The sequence below is a fragment of the Neoarius graeffei genome, chromosome 2, assembly GCF_027579695.1.
Source record: "Neoarius graeffei isolate fNeoGra1 chromosome 2, fNeoGra1.pri, whole genome shotgun sequence".
Classification (NCBI taxonomy): domain Eukaryota; kingdom Metazoa; phylum Chordata; class Actinopteri; order Siluriformes; family Ariidae; genus Neoarius; species Neoarius graeffei.
In genome coordinates this window covers 101,500,552-101,519,462 of record NC_083570.1, presented here as the reverse complement: position 1 = coordinate 101,519,462, position 18,911 = coordinate 101,500,552, and the positions used below count along the sequence as shown (strand labels likewise).

The following is an 18,911-nucleotide window of genomic DNA, read 5'->3' as shown; positions in this document are numbered from 1 at the left end:
AAGATGGCGGTACGCAGTGGTGCAGTGGCTTCTCGGCTTCCGGTTAGCGTACGACCCCTTCCTATCTTTTCTATTAACTCGTGCAACAAACTGAGGCTGAAATACAGCGCACAGGATCTGTTTATTCTGGGGAACCTGAATGTGGGACTGAAACCAGATGTCAAGGCAGTGTTGGGACGTTTTGGGCTGCTAAAGGAGAGTGGACGAAGGAAAACAAAGCAGCAGCATGCAAGGAGACAACAGTGCGCCCGAAGGCAGAAGAGGGGGAAGAGAGCTGGCCTGCCAGCTAGGCTAAGGGCTAACAACAGACCCGCTCTTCCAACTCTGTTCCTGTCTAACGTCCACTTTCTGGACAACAAGATCGACCTGTTTAGGCTGAGACTGAACTTCCACAAGGAGATGAGGAATTGCTGTGCTTTCCTGCTCACCGAGACCTGGCTGAACGACAACATGCCAGACTCTGTGTACCACCTGGACGGACTACTTTTCTTCTGCGCCAACCACGATCAGCTGTCAGGGAAAAGCCATGATGGAGGACTCTGTGCTTAAATCAACAAGAACTGGTGCACAAACTGCGTCCTGGTAAGCCAGCATTGCTCTGAATATGTGGCGTTTATGCTGCTAAAGTGTCGCCCGCATGACCTGCCTTGGGAGTTTATGGTAGTGCTGCTGGTGATTGTTTACATTCCTCCGAGCGCGCATAGCGTTGACGGAGCTGCACGCGCACATCAGCAAGCTGCAGGATCAACACCCAGAGGCGTTTTTTGTGATTGCTGGGGACTTTAATCACGCTTGCCTGAGAGACTGCCTGCCCCAGTTTTACAAGAACATAGGCATTGCAACCAGGGGAGGCAATACTCTGGACCGGGTCTACACCAGCCAGCGGGGTGCGTATGCTGCGGTGCCACGGCCCCACCTGGGCTTCTCTGATCACATTTCCATCCTGCTGGTCCCTGCCCATCAACTTGTGCTGAAAACAACTGGCCAACACAGAAGACCATCACTGTGTGGCCCAGCACTACACACTTCACCACTGGTGAAGGTGTAGATCTGGAGGAGTACACCTCGGCCATCTCCAGCTTCATCCAGAAACGCGTCAGTGATGTCACCACCACCAAGAACATCACCATACGTCCCAACCAGAAGCCATGGATGGATGGTGAGGTTCAGCATTTCCTGAGAGCACGTGACACAGCTTTCAGGTCTGGTGATGCACTGGCACTGAGAGTGGCGAGGAGGGACCTCCAAGCGGATGTGACACGGGCAAAAAGAGCACATGCTGACAAAATCCAGGGCCACTTTGCATCCAGCGACCCTCGGAGCATGTGGTAGGGCATAAAGGCAATCACAGGCTACAACAGGAAGAACGCTGAGTGTCCTTGGGGCCCATCCCTGCCAGACGCCCTCAACGCCTTCTAAGCCCGTTTTGAACCCCCTGACCCCCCCCCTACCCGCCCCAGGCTCACTATCCCAGAGGGTGAGCTACCATCATTCAGCCTGTCAGCAGACAACGTGAGGAGGACTCTGCAGCGTGTCAACCCCCTCAAGGCAGCAGGACCAGACACCATCCCGGGGAGGGTCCTGAAGGCCTGCGCACATGAGCTCACTGAGGTGTGGACAGACATCTTTAACACATCCTTCTCCCAGGTTGTGGTGCCAGTGTGTCTGAAGACATCTTCCATCGTTCCAGTGCCCAAGTGTGCAGCAGTGAGGAGTATGAACGACTATCGACCGGTGGCTCTCACCCCGATAGTCATGAAATGCTTCGAACGCCTGGTTATGAACCATGTTAAGGAGAAGGTGGACATAAATGTGGACCCAGACCAGTACGCATACAGAAGGAACAGGTCTGTAGAGGACGCAATCTCATCTGTCGTCCACTCTGCTCTCACCCACCTGGAGAGCAGAGACACCTACGTGAGGCTGTTCTTCCTGGACTTTAGCTTGGCATTCAGCACGATTGATCCACAGACTTTAGTCAACAAACTACTGCCGCTTGGATTACCACCGTCCCTCTGCAACTGGGTACTGGATTTCCTGACACACAGGCCACAGACTGTGAGGATCCATGGCGTCTCTTCTACCATCATCCTCAACACCGGCTGCCCCCAGGGTTGCGTCCTTAGCCCCCTGCTCTACACGCTGCTCACATACGACTGCTCCGCAAAACATCCGGGCAGTCGTATTGTGAAGTTTGCGGACGACACAGCGATGGTGGGACAGATATCCCACAGCAACGAGTCAGCGTACAGGCAGGAGGTGGAGGACCTGCTGGATTGGTGCAGGGACAACAATCTCTGCATCAATGTGGGAAAAACAAAGGAGATGGTTGTGGACTTCAGGAGAGGTGACTATGCCCCCTCCCCCCCATATATGAGGAGAAGCTGTAGAGATGGTCCACAGTATCAAGTACCTGGGGGTCTACATCTCTAGCGACTTGAAGTGGACCATGAACACAGCCAGCGTGGTCAAGAAGACCCACCAACACCTCTACTTTTTGAGGAGGCTAAGGCAGGCCAGACTGAGCTCTGCGGTCCTGGGAGCCTTCTACAGGTGTGTGGTGGAGAGCACACTAACCTCCTCCATCACCTCCTGGTATGGAAACTGCTCAGCTGTGGACAGGAAGGCTCTGCAGAGGGTGGTGTGCACAGCACAGAAGATCACCCATTGCAGCCTGCCGTCCATAGAAGACATCTACAACAGCTGGTGCAGGAGCAGAGCGGCCCATGTCATGGGTGACTCCACTCACCCAGCACACAGACTATTCAGCCTCCTCCCCTCAGGAAAAAGACTCTGCAGCATCAGGGCCAAAACATCAAGGCTCCAGTGCAGCTTCTTCCCAGAAGCTGTGAGACTAATGAACACCAAGTCTAAGCTCTGATGCTGCCCCCCCCCATTTTGCATTTTTGCACATACTGAAGTTTTTACTGTTCACCTGAACACTTTTTTTTTTTAATCGCGGTTGCACTATTTTTATTTTTTTCCTATTCTATTTTTTATTTTAATTCTTGTATTTACATACGCTGCTGGCCCTGAGGCACAAATTTCGTTTACATGTGAAACATGCAAAAGACAATAAAGAACCTTGACATCAGTGCTTTTCAGCACGTATTGGGTTAAGGTCAGGACTTTGACTTGGCCATTCCAAAACATTAATTGTATTCGTCTTTAACCATTCTTTAGCAGAATGATTTGTGTGCTTAGGGTCATTGTCTTGCTGCATGACCCACTTTCTCTTGAGACTCAGTTCATGGACAGATGTCCTGAAATTTTCCTTTAGAATTTGCTGGAATATTTCAGAATTAATTGTTTGATTAACGATGGCAAGCTCTCCAGGGCCAGAGCCAGTAAAACGGGTCCAAACCATGATACTACCACCACCATGTTTCACAGATGGGATAAGGTTCTTATACTGGAATGCAGTGCTTTCCTTTCTCCAAACTTCTCATTTCAACCAAAAATTTCTGTTTTGGTCTCACATCAACAACATTTTTTCCAATAACCTTCTGGCTTGTCCATATGATCTTCAGCAAACTGTACAAGGTTCTTTTTGGAGGGCAGTAGCTTTCTCCTTACGACCATGCCATGAATGTCATTGTTGTTCAACTTCTCTCTAATGGTGGACTCTTGAACATGAATATTAACAAATGTGGGGAAAGGTCTTTTGTTGCTTAAAATGACCCTGGGTTCCTTTGTGACCTCACGGACTATTACACACCCTGCTCTTGGAGTGGTCTTTGTTGGTCAGTCACTCCTGGGGAGGAGAACAGTGATCTTGAACTTCCTCCATCTGTCTGTCTGTGGATTGGTGGAGTCCAGACTCTCTTTACCGATGGAAAAGATTACAAAACCAGCCTGATGAGCATCAGCAACTCTTTCTGAGGTCCTCAGGAATCTCCTTTGTCCATGCCATGATGCACCTTCACAAATGATCAGCGTTGCTAGCAATGGACAGCCAGTGATGACTGCTTCATTAGGATGTGCAGAAACGCAGATGGGCCATGAGGCCTGCACCAAAGCAACAGTCGCCCGCAGTGGTGGTACGAAAGGCCCAGCCAAACCGCCACGGAATATCTGGCCTCGTGAGCTCTCGCATACGATACTTCTCTCCTAACAAAGTGTCTTGCACAGTAAGGTAGGACAAACGACGTCGTGCCCCCATCGTGTTGTGTCTCTGGACCTCCAGACCTGATGCCAAGTGGTGCACAAAAGTGCCACAGACTTGATGGGTACGGAATAGGGATGGCGAAAACTAAAAAAAATCTTGACCGACCACCGAGCCTCATTAGCCGGTTAAAGTCGGTTAACCTATGAGTTTAAAATTCTAGAATTGGAATTATTACAGGGGATGCAAACGGCGCGCCTTTTGGCGGATACCGCCCTCTCCACGGCTGAATCGCGCAGATCCGACCTTCCTTTCCCAAGGGGGGGGGCGTTGGAGCGTCCGACCACAACTTCATCAAAGCAAATTCTGCATATAAGCAAATGCCGCCACAGTCCACGAAACACAGGAAGTACAAGCACGAGAAGAAAACAGCAAATCAGAAAGCCGCGCGCCCGCGCAAAATTTAATGTGCGCATTCTGATCTACTGATTGTGCAGCTTCCGCGCAAACGCGCGCAGCCCCCCGATCCACTGCCCTCCTTTCACACCCCCCATGCCTCATGGACTGCAACGGCACCCGCCTATTTAGTAATTTTAATACAGAATCCACCTTGAAATTACAATCGGACACTCCAACGCCGCCGCCCCCCCCCCCCCCCCCCCCCCAAAAAAAAAAAACAGATCTGCACGATTTAAAAAAAAAAAAAGTCGGCATCTGCGCCTTTAGTTTGTGTGGAGAGATCTGATCTGCAATAACATGCATTGTTGGCTACAGACCGAAACATACTTTCAGAATGCACTGGCCAAGGCAGGACTAAACTCCATGTGCCTTCTAATAATTAAAAAAAAAAATAAAAATAGTAATTCGTAAGCTAAAAAGCCGGTGTCTACACTTTTCTTTCACCGAGTGGCAGCTGGGCGGGACATGACTGAATGGATGTTTCTGATTTGTCAGCTATCCACTCTAAAATCGGCAGCTTCAAAACGATTGATTTTTTTTTTTTTTTTAACTGACAACCAAAAAAATTAACCGGTTGACGTTGATTCGGTCAACCACCGGTCATACGGTCATCGGTTAACATCCCTAGTACGGAAGTTGCCCCACAGTGACAGCTGACTTGCCGAATGATGCCATTTGTTGGCCATGTGAGTGGCTCTTCTGCATGCCATCTGGTGGTGTGCCATTGACTCTGTTGGGTTCATCTGCCACATTGCACTGAAAAGCGCCCTGCTGCCAGCACCCTATTAATGATGTACTATTTAACCCATAGCTGGAACCCAGGCAGGTGCTACCACTCCGGGTCAGAGCAGACCTGGGAGCAATGGTGATTAAAGGGTAACTCCACTTTCACCAGTACTCAAGTCTACCTGGACCTGAGACTCACCACCGGTTGCAGTTTAAAGTCATACCCAGGACTAAAGTTGTAAAGATCGGACTCCTTTTTATAAATCTCTGTTCTTTAAATAAAACAGGACAAACATGGGGAAGCCATGACCTAATGGTTAGAGAAGCAGCTTTGGGACCATAAGGTCACCGATTCATTCCTGCTGGTCCAGGGAATTGCCTGAAGTGCCCTTGAGCAAGGCACCTAACCCCTAACTGCTCCCCAGGTTGCTCTGGGTATGTTGTAAGTCACTCTGGATAAGAGCATCTGCTAAATGCCTGTAATGTAATGAAATACAGTGGTGCTTGAAAGTTTGTGAACCCTTTAGAATTTTCTATATTTCTGCATAAATATGACCTAAAACATCATCAGATTTTCACACAAGTCCTAAAAGTAGATAAAGAGAACCCAGTTAAACAAATGAGACAAAAATATTATACTTGGTCATTTATTTATTGAGGAAAATGATCCAAATATTACATATCTGTGAGTGGCAAAAGTATGTGAACCTTTGCTTTCAGTATCTGGTGTGACCCCCTTGTGCAGCAATAACTGCAACTAAATGTTTCCTGTAACTGTTGATCAGTCCCGCACACCGGCTTGGAGGAATTTTAGCCCATTCCTCCATACGGAACAGCTTCAACTCTGGGATGTTGGTGGGTTTCCTCACATGAACTGCTCGCTTCAGGTCCTTCCACAACATTTTGATTGGATTAAGGTCAAGACTTTGACTTGGCCATTCCAAAACATTAACTTTATTCTTCTTTAACCATTCTTTGGTAGAACGACTTGTGTGCTTAGGGTCATTGTCTTGCTGCATGACCCACCTTCTCTTGAGATTCAGTTCATGGACAGATGTCCTGACATTTTCCTTTAGAATTTGCTGGTATAATTCAGAATTCATTGTTCCATCAATGATGGCAAGCCGTTCTGGCCCAGATTCAGCAAAAAAGGCCCAAACCATGATACTACCACCACCGTGTTTCACAGATGGGATAAGGTTCTTATGCTGGAATGCAGTGTTTTCCTTTCTCCAAACATAATGCTTCTCATTTAAACCAAAGATTTCTATTTTAGTCTCATCCGTCCACAAAATATTTTTTCAATAGCCTTCTGGCTTCTCCATGTGAGCTTTAGCAAACTGCAGATGAGCAACAATGTTCTTTTTGGAGAGCAGTGGCTTTCCCTTTGCAACCCTGCTATGCACACCATTGTTGTTCAGTGTTCTCCTGATGGTGGACTCATGAACATTAACATTAGCCGATGTGAGAGAGGCCTTCAGTTGTTTAGAAGTTACCCTGGGGTCCTTTGTGACCTCACCGACTATTACACGCCTTGCTCTTGGAGTGATCTTTGTTGGTCGACCACTCCTGGGGAGGTAAACAATGGTCTTGAATTTCCTCCGTTTGTACACAATCTGTCTGACTGTGGATTGGTGGAGTCCAAACTCTTTAGAGATGGTTTTGTAACCTTTTCCAGCCTGATGAGCATCAACAACGCTTTTTCTGAGGTCCTCAGAAATCTCCTTTGTTCATGCCATGATACACTTCCACAAACATGTGTTGTGAAGATCAGACTTTGATAGATCCCTGTTCTTTAAATAAAACAGGATTCCCACTCACACCTGATTGTCATCCCATTGATTGAAAACACCTGACTCTAATTTCACCTTCAAATTAACTGCTAATCCTAGAGGTTCACATACTTTTGCCACTCACAGATATGTAATATTGGATCATTTTTCTCAATAAATAAATGACCAAGTATAATATTTTTGTCGCATTTGTTTAATTGGGTTCTCTTGATCTACCTTTAGGACTTGTGTGGAAATCTGACAATGTTTTAAGTCATATTTATGCACAAATATAGAAAATTCTAAAGGGTTCACAAACTTTCAAGCACCACTGTAACACACTCACACCCCATTGTTAACCTGTTGATTGAAAACACCCAGCTCCAATTTCACCTCCAGATTAACTGCTAACCCAAGGGGTACACACACCTCTGAGTGGCAAAAGTATGTTCTAATGGATCATTTTCCTCAATAAATAAATGACCAACTATATTTTTTTCTCATTTGTTTAATTGGGTTCTCTTTATCTCCTTTCAGGGGGCTTGTGTGAAAATCCTGACATTGGAGGTCATTTATGCAGAAATGTAGAAAATTCGGAAGGGTTCACAAACTTTCAAGCACCACTGTATGATCCTGTGTACAAAATTAGGCGTATAGTGCAACACACACATGAAAAAGAGTGTTTAATTAGATCTTTGCAGTCTCTCCAGTTTTGTTTGTGATACTAGGGATGGCAGGTTTATCAAAAATATGTGAACTGACTGTTTTTACAGCCCAAAGCATGTGGAGTTGAATGGATTAAATTAATAATTTGTTTATCACCTTTCTAGATAAGCAGCTAAGCGGAGACGAGTATTATAGTGACGCTTTACACACGTGTACGAGCGAGAGATGGAGCAGAGGGTGGTGGATAGCCCAGTGGTCCTGGTCATTAAAGCTCCTGATCAGAAGTACGACGACCAAACCATCAGCTGCTTCCTCAACTGGACGGTGGAGAAACTGAAGAGCCACCTTTCCAACGTTTATCCCAGCAAACCTGTGAGTGAACATGTCCTGGAGGGGGGGAAATATTCAAATATTCTGATTAATTAGTTGAAACTGCACTTGTACTGGAGATGACCGACTATCTGAGGGAGTTATTTTCGAATGTTATTCCAAGTGCTGTGGCGCGAATAGAAACCATTTCTTCCGATGGAAGGAAGCCTGTAGTCAGGTACCTCAGCATGCGTGATGTTGGTTTCTGGTGGATGGAAGTCGCAGAACAGCGGTCTGTTTCAGCCTTAAGAGTAAACCCAGCCTGTGGCTTTGGTTATGTAAGCTGGAGGGGTGGTAAACAAACAGCCTTGCTTATATTGTAGCCACTTGTCCTGATATCCAGGATGAAGGAGATAAGACTGAAGGAGAAGACATGAGAAAAACAAGTCACAGCAGGCCTGAAATGAACTTCGTGTTGTTCACTGATGTGCACACACACACACACACGGCCCCAGAATAGGATTTTGAGAGATCACTTGTGAAAGTTAGTTATGAAATACATAAATATGGACACAACAAGAGTGACTGGCTTCTTGTACCTCTCTCTCGCTCTGTCTGTTTCTCTTTATATCTATCTGTCTCTCTCTCTCTCTCTCTGTATATCTATCTGTCTTGCTGTCTCTCTCTCTCTCTCTCTGTATATCTGTCTGTCTTATCTCATGTCATTATCTGTAGCCACTTTATCCTGTTCTACAGGGTCGCAGGCAAGCTGGAGCCTATCCCAGCTGACTACGGGCGAAAGGCAGGGTACACCCTGGACAAGTCGCCAGGTCATCACAGGGCTGACACATAGACACAGACAACCATTCACACTCACATTCACACCTACGGTCAATTTAGAGTCACCAGTTAACCTAACCTGCATGTCTTTGGACTGTGGGGGAAACTGGAGCACCCGGAGGAAACCCACGCGGACAACATGCAAACTCCACACAGAAAGGCCCTCGCCGGCCACGGGGCTCGAACCCGGACCTTCTTGCTGTGAGGCGACAGCGCTAACCACTACACCACCGTGCCGCCCCCTCTTGCTGTCTCTCTCTCTCTGTCTGTATATCTGTCTGTCTTGCTGTCTCTCTGTCTTGCTGTCTCTCTTTCTCTGTGTGTGTGTGTGTCTCTCTGTATATCTGTCTTGCTGTACCTCTCTCTGTCTTGCTGGCGCTTCTCTCTCTCTCTCTCTCTCTCTCTCTCTCTCTCTCTCTCTCTGTATATCTGTCTTGCTGTACCCCCCTCTCTCTCTTTCTTTCTTTCTCTCTCTCTCATATATATGAGTGATTCCACACTTATGGGTACTGAAATGGGGACATGAACTTATTCACCTAAAACCATTTCTTTTTTTACCATCAGGTCACAAAACATGTAATCTTTAATGAATGATATGTTAAAAGATAACTTTAATTTTCTGAGATGTAATAAAAACATATTTATATGCCAAAGTCAAGCCTATGAGTTCCAAAATGATGTCTGTTACATTACTTCTGTTACGATTGTCCATCTCGCATCTGTTACAAATTAATTACAATCTAGCTCTATACCATGTTAATCTTATTGAAAGAATGTGTATGTTTATTCTACTACACATGTTTATTAATTATATTTGCTAAAACATCACCTTCCTATGTTTCAAAAAGTAATTCTACATTGTTAAAATTGAGAATATATATGTCCACAACACTTCTGTTACGTTCTGACTTTGGCATATAAATATGTTTTTATTACATCTCAGAAAATTAAAGTTATCTTTTAACATATCATTCATTAAAGATTACATGTTTTGTGACCTGATGGTAAAAAAAAGAAATGGTTTTAGGTGAATTTTTAAAAATAAGTTCATGTCCCCATTTCAGTACCCATAAGCGTGGAATCACTCATATATATATATCTGTCTTGCTGTACCTCTCTCTCTCTGTATATCTGAGTAGCTGGCGCTTTCTCTCTCTCTCTCTCTCTCTCTCTCTCTCTCTCTCCATCTGTCTCTCTGTATATATGTCTGTCTTGCTGTATCTCTCTTTCTGTATTACATCCTCTGTCTGTTTCTCTGTATATTTTTGTCTTGCTGCATCTCTCTCTCTCTCTCTCTCTCTCTGTGTATATCCATCTGTCTTGCTGCATCTCTTTCTGTATCACGCTCTCTCTCCCTGACTCTCTTCCTCTGTATATCTGACTGTCTTGCTGTAGCTGTCTTTCTACATCACTCTCTGTATATCTGTCTGTTTTGCTGCATCTCTCTCTCTCTCTCTCTCTCTCTCTCTCTCTGTCTCATATCTATCATTCTGTGACATTTATCAGTACAGAAGCCTGTTGAGGAATAAAAATATTACATGACTTGATATTCAGTAATTAAGTCATGATGATGCTTGAAGTGTAAAGCTTTTGAGCATCTGCAGCCCCAAATCAGAAAAAGTTGGGACGGTATGTTAAAGTTAAAACTGAAAACAATGATTTGTAAATAATCTTTGACCTGTATTGCACTCGAAACAATACATCAACACATTATTTGATGTTTTACCTCATGAATTTTCTTATTTTTTAAAAATAAATGTTTCTGTTTTGATTCTTGTAACACATTTCAAAAACGTTAGGACAGTAGAGCATTTACCACTTTGAAATGCTGCCATTCCTTCTCACAATACTTAGAAGATGTTTAGGGACCGAAGACACCAAGTGATGAAGGGTTTCAGGTGGTATTTTTGTCCCATTTTTCCTGCAAACAGGTCTTAAGGTGTGGAACAGTATGGGGTCGTCATCGTATTTTTTGCTTACGAATTTCCACACATTCTCTATTGAGGACAGAGGGGACATGTCCTCTTCTTTCACAGCCACACCTTTGTAATGTGTTCAGAATGTGATCTTGTTGAAATCTCCCTGGAAAAGATGTCATCTTGAAGGCAGCATATGTTGCTCCAAAACCTCAGTGTATTTTTCTGCATAAATGCTCCATCATAGAAGTGTAAGTTACCTTTACCAAGGGCACTGACACAACACCATACCATGACACACACTGGCTTTTGGACTTGTTTCGTCTTTAGTCTGGAGTACATGGTGTCCATTTCTTCCAAAAAAAAAAAGACCTGTAATACTGATTCATCTGACCACAGTACAAGTTTCCACTGAGTGATGGTTCATCCCAGATGCCTCCGAGCCCAGAGAAGTCAACAGCGCTTCTGGACACAATTAACATAAGGCTTCCTTTTGGCACAGTAAAATTTTAACTGGTGTTTGTGGATGTAACTCTGTGTTGTGGAGCTTGACAAAGGTTTACCAAAGTAATCCTGAGCCCATGTGGTTATATCCGCTATAGATGAATGACGGTTCTTGATACAGTGCCGTCTGAGGGATCAGAGATCACGGGTGTTCAGATTAGGTTTGGGCCCTTGCCCTTTACGCACTGAAATTCCTCCAGATTCCTTGACTCGTTTAACGATATGCACCGTAGATGGTGAAATATCCAAATCCCTTCATATCTTTCTTTGAGAAACATTGTTTTTAAACATTTCAGTAAATTTTTCTCATGCATTTGTTGACAAACTGGAGATCCTCAACCCATCATTACTCCTTAAAGACTAAGCTTTTCCTGGCTACTGATTTTGTACCAAGTCATGATTACAGTCACCTGTTGGCATCACCTGTCTCAAATCACATTATTTAATTGCTTTACCTCATTACTAGCCCAAAATTTCCCCCGTGACAACTTTTATTGGAATTTGTTGCAGGGCAGAAATGCCGGAATGGATGTATATTAACAAATGAAATGAAGTTGAACAGAAAAAAAAAAACATGAAATATCTTTGGTTCATTCTGTCTGCAATGAAATACAAGTCAAAGCAAATTTTGAAATCAGTGCTTTCTTCATTCTGTTTGCATTTTCCACACCATGCCAACCTTTTCTGATTTGGGGTTGTAGTACATCACTCATATGCACTATAGAGGGAAGTGATCTTTGTCCCAGTTCCAGGATACAGTTACAGTCTTAAACTCATAGACGCCAAAGTGATATTTTGCAGGTAGAATGCTGTTAATATAGTAATAAGAAAAAGATTAAGTGGCTTAAACAATGGAGTCGAAATATTAGATCTGCAACAATATATCGTGCAGCAATAAATCCCAATGCAAATTTGATTCAAGGTGATTAAATTTATTATTATTATTGTTATAAGGATGCGTAATCTTAGTTTTTTTTGTAGGTGTACACAAGAATACACATGACTTCACCTTAGGTGGAAGTAACATGGCTCTAATGCTGCAAAAACGCACAAAAAACAGCTCTAAAATGGGAAAGGTGTGTGTGTGTGTGTGTGTGTGTGTGTGTGTGTGTGTGTGTGTGTGATTGACTGTAGAAATAGATTTAACAATAAATCAGAGCTCTCTTTTTACAGACTGCTGAAAGATAAAGAAAAGAGAAGCAAATGGAGGCAGTACAAATGTTCATAAGTTTATTAAGAAAAGGCCCATTTATAATCTTTTTCATTTTTGATAAAATGGATATTTTAGTTAATAGGCTATTATATTTTACTTCAGCCTTTACAAATGTGGGTAAATATTTACTGTTGGTTTTGAGAAAATGAAACACTTTTTTTTTTTTTTTTTTTTTTTTTTTTTTTTAACCAAAGGAATATTTAAGTGGACAAAGAATAGGAAAATAAATTTTGCTTTTTTTCATAAAATTTTATTTATTTATCTATCAAAAGTATTATGGGAAAAACGAATTGTGAACCAAATATCGTGACTCAAATCAAATCGTGAATTAGGTAAATCATTTCATGCCTACCGAATATATTCTTCTCCTCACTTTGTATGCTTGTCATACAAACATACTGTCAGGGCTCGACATTAACAGTAGCCCGATTGCCCGGGGCAACCATTCAATAGATTCGGACAACCAGACTCTCACAAATGCTTGCCCGATCGGGCAACTACCCAAATATGTCAACTTATGTGAAAAACGATGTTTATTCATTCATATTATGATGAAATTCCATCACGATTTGCGATTGTTTGACTTGGAAAGACCGCGTCCATGTTATCATTACGGGATGTTCAACAACTAGCGGAATTCACATTTGCACATCGCGGGCTCACAATTCAGTTTCCCATTGCTAATAATTATCGCGTAGTGCATATTCAGTGTTCTATTCAGACCCTCCAGGATTTCGTGATGTTGCGATTTGCAACTTCAACGCAAATTCAACCAATCCCCGCGAATTCAGGGCGGTGTTGCAATTATATCCAATCACCGCAACTTTCCCGCAAATTTGATCAATCGTTGGCGTCGTCTTGAGGTGACGTCGACAAACTACCTTCCGCCTTACTTCCGTGTATACGTTCAAGAGAAGCAGCATGTGCGAGTCAGTGTTTCTGTAGGCTTAAATTCTGTTACTGAAAGTGTGTTATGTTTACAGTGAAGGACTGTGTGCACTTTTTTATTTTTTTACTTAATACAAGAAATTAATGGATGCCAACATTTTTGCCAAAATGGTATTTTATTTTCCATTGTTTAGGCAGCTTCAGCATCATACTGTGAGATTCTGTTCAAATTGTGTTTTTTTTTCTTCTATGAAGCCTGAGCCATTTATTTTATTAGTTTATAATTATTGTTTAATTTAGTCTTCAGGAGAGACTGCCTGCACACAGTACTAGTATTAATAGTTTCTTTTTTTCTTACATGAAAGCTGAGGCATTTATATTATATTTTAAGGTAACTTCATGTTGTGCTGTGAGGTTCTCTGCACTTTAACTTTTGAACCAACAGGTGCATTTGGATAAGTAAAGCCTATTTTTCTGCATTTTTGTAGTCCTGCTAATCTTGGTAAAGATGTTTGAGACCATTTCTCAGTGTCTTTGTTTTTTTAATCAATAGTTTTTCAGTAATAACTTAATATTTAACATATCACTCAATTTTAATCACAAAAAGAGAAAATCACAACAATTTCTCACAACTTTCACTTCCTCCCGCAATATAATTGCAACAAAAACCTTAAAACACCACAACTTTCATCGCAATTTTTTGGAAAACCCCCCGCAACATCAGACATTTTAGCCCGCAACAATCACAAAAAAGGCCCGTGGAATCCTGGGGGGGCTGACTATAATCAAGTAGTAAAGGACATACCAAATTACCGCATTACTCGCACGGGGCGCTAGTGTCAATGCTTGTTGATACAGACGGCGTCTGAGAAGGTTGAATAATAAATTAAAAAAATGTAATATTTGGGCAACCATGTTCTGAGTTCAGGCAACCAGATTTCTACAAATGGTTGCCTGAATGGGCAACCATGTCTCAAAGTTAACGTAGAGCCCTGACTGTACACCTTCAGTATTTTAATTGCTGTTCCTGTCCTGAAAGCTGAAGTGTGTGTGTGTGTGTCTCTGTGTGTTTTCTCGGTGTGCCTCACAGCGCTCGAAGGATCAGAGGTTGGTGTACTCTGGGAAGCTCCTCCAGGATCACTGTAAGCTCCGGGATGTGCTCAGAAAGGTAGCTCCTGTACACCATTATATCATATACATGTGGAGTATATATGATACACACTCGCCAGCCACTTTAACAAGAACTTGTTCTTGATTCTAAGATTCCTGTTCTTGGCTGCAGGAGTGGAACCCAATGTGGTTTTCTGCTGTTGCATGCTGAGATGCTTTTCTGCTCACCAAGGTTGTAAAGAGTGATTATATGAGTTACTATATCCTTCCTAGCCAAAAAAGCTTGAATCTGCCCATTTTCCTCACACCTCTCTTATCAACAAGCCGTTTGTTTCCACCCATAGAACTGCCCGTCACTCAGCTCAATGTTTTTTGTTTTTCACACCATTCTGTGTAAACTCTCGAGACCGTTGTGTGTGTGAACCCCAGGAGATCAGCAGTTTCTGAAATGCTCAAACCAACACCCACAGTGAAAGAAAGTCACACTTGGAGATCGCAAATTTTTCCCATTCTGATGTTTGAAGAAGTGAACGTTAAGTCATTTGGCTTTGCATGATTTTATGCATCAAGGGATCGGCTGATTAAAGAATTGCATAAAACAGCAGGTGTACAGGTGTTCCTAATAAAGTGGCCAGGGAGTGTATGTTGAATTCTTGATTGTGACTAATCATGTGTGAGTGTGAAGTCGGTAATAGTGTGCTTTGCTCCACAGCAGGATGAGTTCCACATGTTGCATCTGGTGTGTGCTTCACGCAGCCCTCCCCCCTCACCGGCCACACGCAGGAGAAACGGCAGCAGCAACCAGATGACAGTGAGATTCAAACCCACACCCATGCAGTTCACACAGCACGCATTCACGGTGGCAAGAAGCAAAACAACTACAGAGAAACATTTCTGAGACAAAGCAATAGTGCTGAACAGATGTTGTTTTTGTAATTTGCTAATTTTGTCTGTGTTTGCCTGGCAGAACTCTAACAGCTCTGGAAGTCCCGCCCCTAGAGACAACGTCCAATCTGCTTCCTTGGAAGAGGCTCCTGATAGACTGAGTCTGAGCTCTAGTTCCAGCTCCAGTGCCCAGCCATCATCACATAGGTGGTTGTTGTTATTTTACTTTGTCGTCTCTTCTGTGTCCTAAGTTCAAATCAGACAGAATTTTTTTTCTTTGCTATTTCATTTGTTTGTTTCACACTGTACATAATTTAATGAACCAGAAAGCTTGGGCCATGCGACTTTTAATCCCGTTGCTCAGAAATACAGTTCCTGTAAACATCTGGCTGAATCCACTGAGCCGTGAACGGAAAGCGCTTTCAGACCAAACAGTTCTAGAGACTCATTAGAGTTGCCGCTGAATCACTTTCCTGCAACCCTGCACTTCTCGAGCCAGAAGCGTGATGGTCAGAGTGACCCTGAGTGTGGCAGGATGATAAGGGTGTGTGTGTGTGTGTGTGTGTGCGCGTGCGTGCGTGTGTGTGCAGGTCAGCGTGGACTCAGTGGTTTAACCAGCAACAACAGAACATCAACACGCCACACTACCCCATGTACAACCCCCACACCCTGCTGTGGTGGCAGCAGCTCTACACCTGGCACTGCCACATGACCTAGTGAGATCTGTGTACACACACACACACACACACTGCTCCAGCCATATAATGTGACAATGCATTTGTTGGATTTTTACAGACTTGCACACTGACTAGCACACGCTCTCTCTCTCTCTCCCCCCCCCCTTCTTTCTTCCCCTTCCGTCTCTTGTGTGTGTGTGTATCTTCCTCTGGTTTTGTCGCTCTCACTTTTTGACATTTGAATGTCTGTCTCTGCCCCCTCCTATCTCTCTCACTCCCCCCCCCCCACTCACTTCCTCCTCTCTCTCTCGCTCTCTCTTGCACGTGCACTCTTTGTCCCTCTGGCTGCCTGTCTTTCTCTCCCATTCTATTTGTCTTTCTTTATCTGCCTGTCTGTCTGCCCTCTCTGTCTCTTCTCTCTTTCTAATTTGTGTCTTGGTCTGCCTGTCTTTCTGACTTTGTATTTGTCTGTCCATCTCTCTCTCTCTCTCTCTCTCTATCACCCCCCCCCCCCGGTCAGTCAAACGTGGGTCACCTCTCTCAGACAATCCCAGCAGTCAGCCGCACCCCCAGTTCCCCCTATCAGAGAGGTGCAGGTTGTTGCCCGTGACAACCCTCAGAATGATCCAGTTGGGGCGGGGCTGAACGAGGAGGATCTGAACCGTGATTGGCTGGACTGGGTATATGCAGCGTCTCGAGCAGTCGTCCTCCTCAGCCTCGTCTATTTCTATTCATCTTTCAGCCGATTCGTCATGGTAACAGGAGCCATGCTGCTACTCTACCTGTGAGTCACTGTCTGCATTTACATTTATTCATTTAGCCCCTTAGATCTGAAGCAAAACCCAGCGCAGGTATGGAACTGGTACAGGACCTGCTCATGACTGTTACTCGTGTAATAACAAGCAATATAACATGCAGCCTGACTTGTGTGTGTGTGTGTGTGTGTGTGTGTGTGTGTGTGTGTGTGTGTGTGTGTGTGTGTGTGTGTGTGAAACTGGTTTCCAGGCATCAGGCTGGTTGGTTACCCTTTAACCTGGACAACGAGTTGCAGGACCTCGCTGAACCGGCCAATCACAATCAGGATGAGCCAAATGCAAACAATCCCAACAACATGGTGCTTATTTTAATCATCTACCACTATTGACGCACTCATCTAAAGTACAGTGCTCAGCGTAAATGAGTACACCCCCTTTGAAAAGTAACATTTTAAACAATATCTCAAAAATGTGAAAACAAAACACTGCAATCATGATCTCTCCCTTGCTCCCCATCTCTCTCTGTCTGCGTCTCTCTCTCTCTCTCTCTCTCTCTCTCTCTCCTCACTCCCTCACTCAGGATCGGCCAGCAGACGAAGGTGAGGATGAGGAAGTGCAGCGAGAGAGATCTGATGATGATGACGACGACGACGAGGATGATGATGATGCTGAGGAGGATGAGGGATGGGTGAACATGGGATTCCTCTCCTCCACTTGGTCGTTCATCACCACCTTCTTCGCATCCCTGATTCCCGAGGCTGTTCCCAACGCAGTGAACTGACCCTGAGAAATCTCTCCATGTCTTCAGCAACCCGACAGAAACGATAAAGGACTTGAGCAGAGGACATCATGTCAGGACAGATCTCACCAAATATGTCTGATGGGAAGCTGTGAGTGTTGTAAACAAACGTCACACACGTTTTTTTCAGTGTTTCATGAACATATTATGAAGACTGATCCTCAACCATATGAGAAGTGGCTCAAACCGTGGACTTGTTAGATTTTAAAATTGCATTTTATGCAAATGCACTTGCGTGTTTCTGTTCTTTTAACATGTCATTCAGAATCCTTCTTGGAGCCTCAAAGAGGGACGAAGAACAAACGGCGTCCATGCACTTTATTTCTAAAAACAAGAAGAAAACCTGTTTTTGTGTGTGAGTGTGAGCATGTGTGTGTGTGTTTCTTAACAAGCGCTGTCCCACTTTCCCCTATTTTTAAACACGAAGTGTGCTGCTGATAATAGAACGTGTTTTTCAGCATTTTTGAGGTTCGTTTTTAAGCCTTCACGTACTTGTTCATGGATCATGTTGCATTGTCTCTATTCAGCCAAAGGCTTTTCACAAACAGTTGAAAAAAAACCCAAGGAAGTCAGAGCTTTTCTGAGAACCAAAGCCTTTCTTCCTGGAATGAAAGAGACTTGTGTGCGTTTCAGTGAAAATTCTACGGTGTAATTTGTGTCTTTTTGCAATTTTTAATGATTACAGAGCATGGTTATGCACTAAGTGCTTTAGTTTGAGTGTAGTTTGGTTTACGGCCCATGTAAAGGAATTGGGAAGGAAAACGAACTTGACACGTTTAAATTCTGTGAATGCAAGATTCATCCATCCATCCATTATCTGTAGCTGCTTATTCTGTACAGGGTCACAGACAAGCTGGAGCCTATCCCAGCTGACTGTGTGAGAGGCGGGGTACACCCTGGACAAGTCGCCAGGTCATCACAGGGCTGACACATAGACACAGACAACCATTCACACTCACATTCACACCTACGCTCAATTTAGAGTCACCAGTTAACCTAACCTGCATGTCTTTGGACTGTGGGGGAAACCGGAGCACCCGGAGGAAACCCACGCGGACACGGGGAGAACATGCAAACTCCACACAGAAAGGCCCTCGCCGGCCACGGGGCTCGAACCCGGACCTTCTTGCTGTGAGGCGACAGCGCTAACCACTACACCACCGTGCCGCCAAGATTCATTCACTGAACGTCAAAAGGTGACCCGCTTTAGGTTTGTATATCTGAAGCGACAAAAAAAAAATGTTCCATGGTTCCTTTTTTTTCTTTGCCAAATCAAAATTTCATACA

The 18,911-nt window shown here is 44.0% G+C and overlaps 1 protein-coding gene across 2 annotated transcripts in view; it reads left to right on the top strand.

The window, feature by feature from the left end:
* Positions 1-18,590, top strand: part of LOC132874574 (homocysteine-responsive endoplasmic reticulum-resident ubiquitin-like domain member 2 protein) — a 19,954-nt gene extending 1,364 nt beyond the window's left edge. Inside the window, exons 2-9 of one of the 2 annotated variants that reach the window (XM_060910881.1) lie at positions 7,893-8,100; positions 14,489-14,566; positions 15,224-15,319; positions 15,476-15,600; positions 15,984-16,109; positions 16,591-16,854; positions 17,076-17,184; positions 17,406-18,590. In XM_060910881.1, the coding sequence (XP_060766864.1) occupies positions 7,954-8,100; positions 14,489-14,566; positions 15,224-15,319; positions 15,476-15,600; positions 15,984-16,109; positions 16,591-16,854; positions 17,076-17,184; positions 17,406-17,606 (1,146 nt within the window). In that variant the 5' untranslated portion in view covers positions 7,893-7,953 and the 3' untranslated portion in view covers positions 17,607-18,590. Of the gene's footprint in view, positions 1-7,892; positions 8,101-14,488; positions 14,567-15,220; positions 15,320-15,475; positions 15,601-15,983; positions 16,110-16,590; positions 16,855-17,075; positions 17,185-17,405 lie in introns of both variants that reach the window. The other variant, XM_060910871.1, reaches the window with a different exon arrangement.
* Positions 18,591-18,911: the final 321 nt, after the last annotated feature.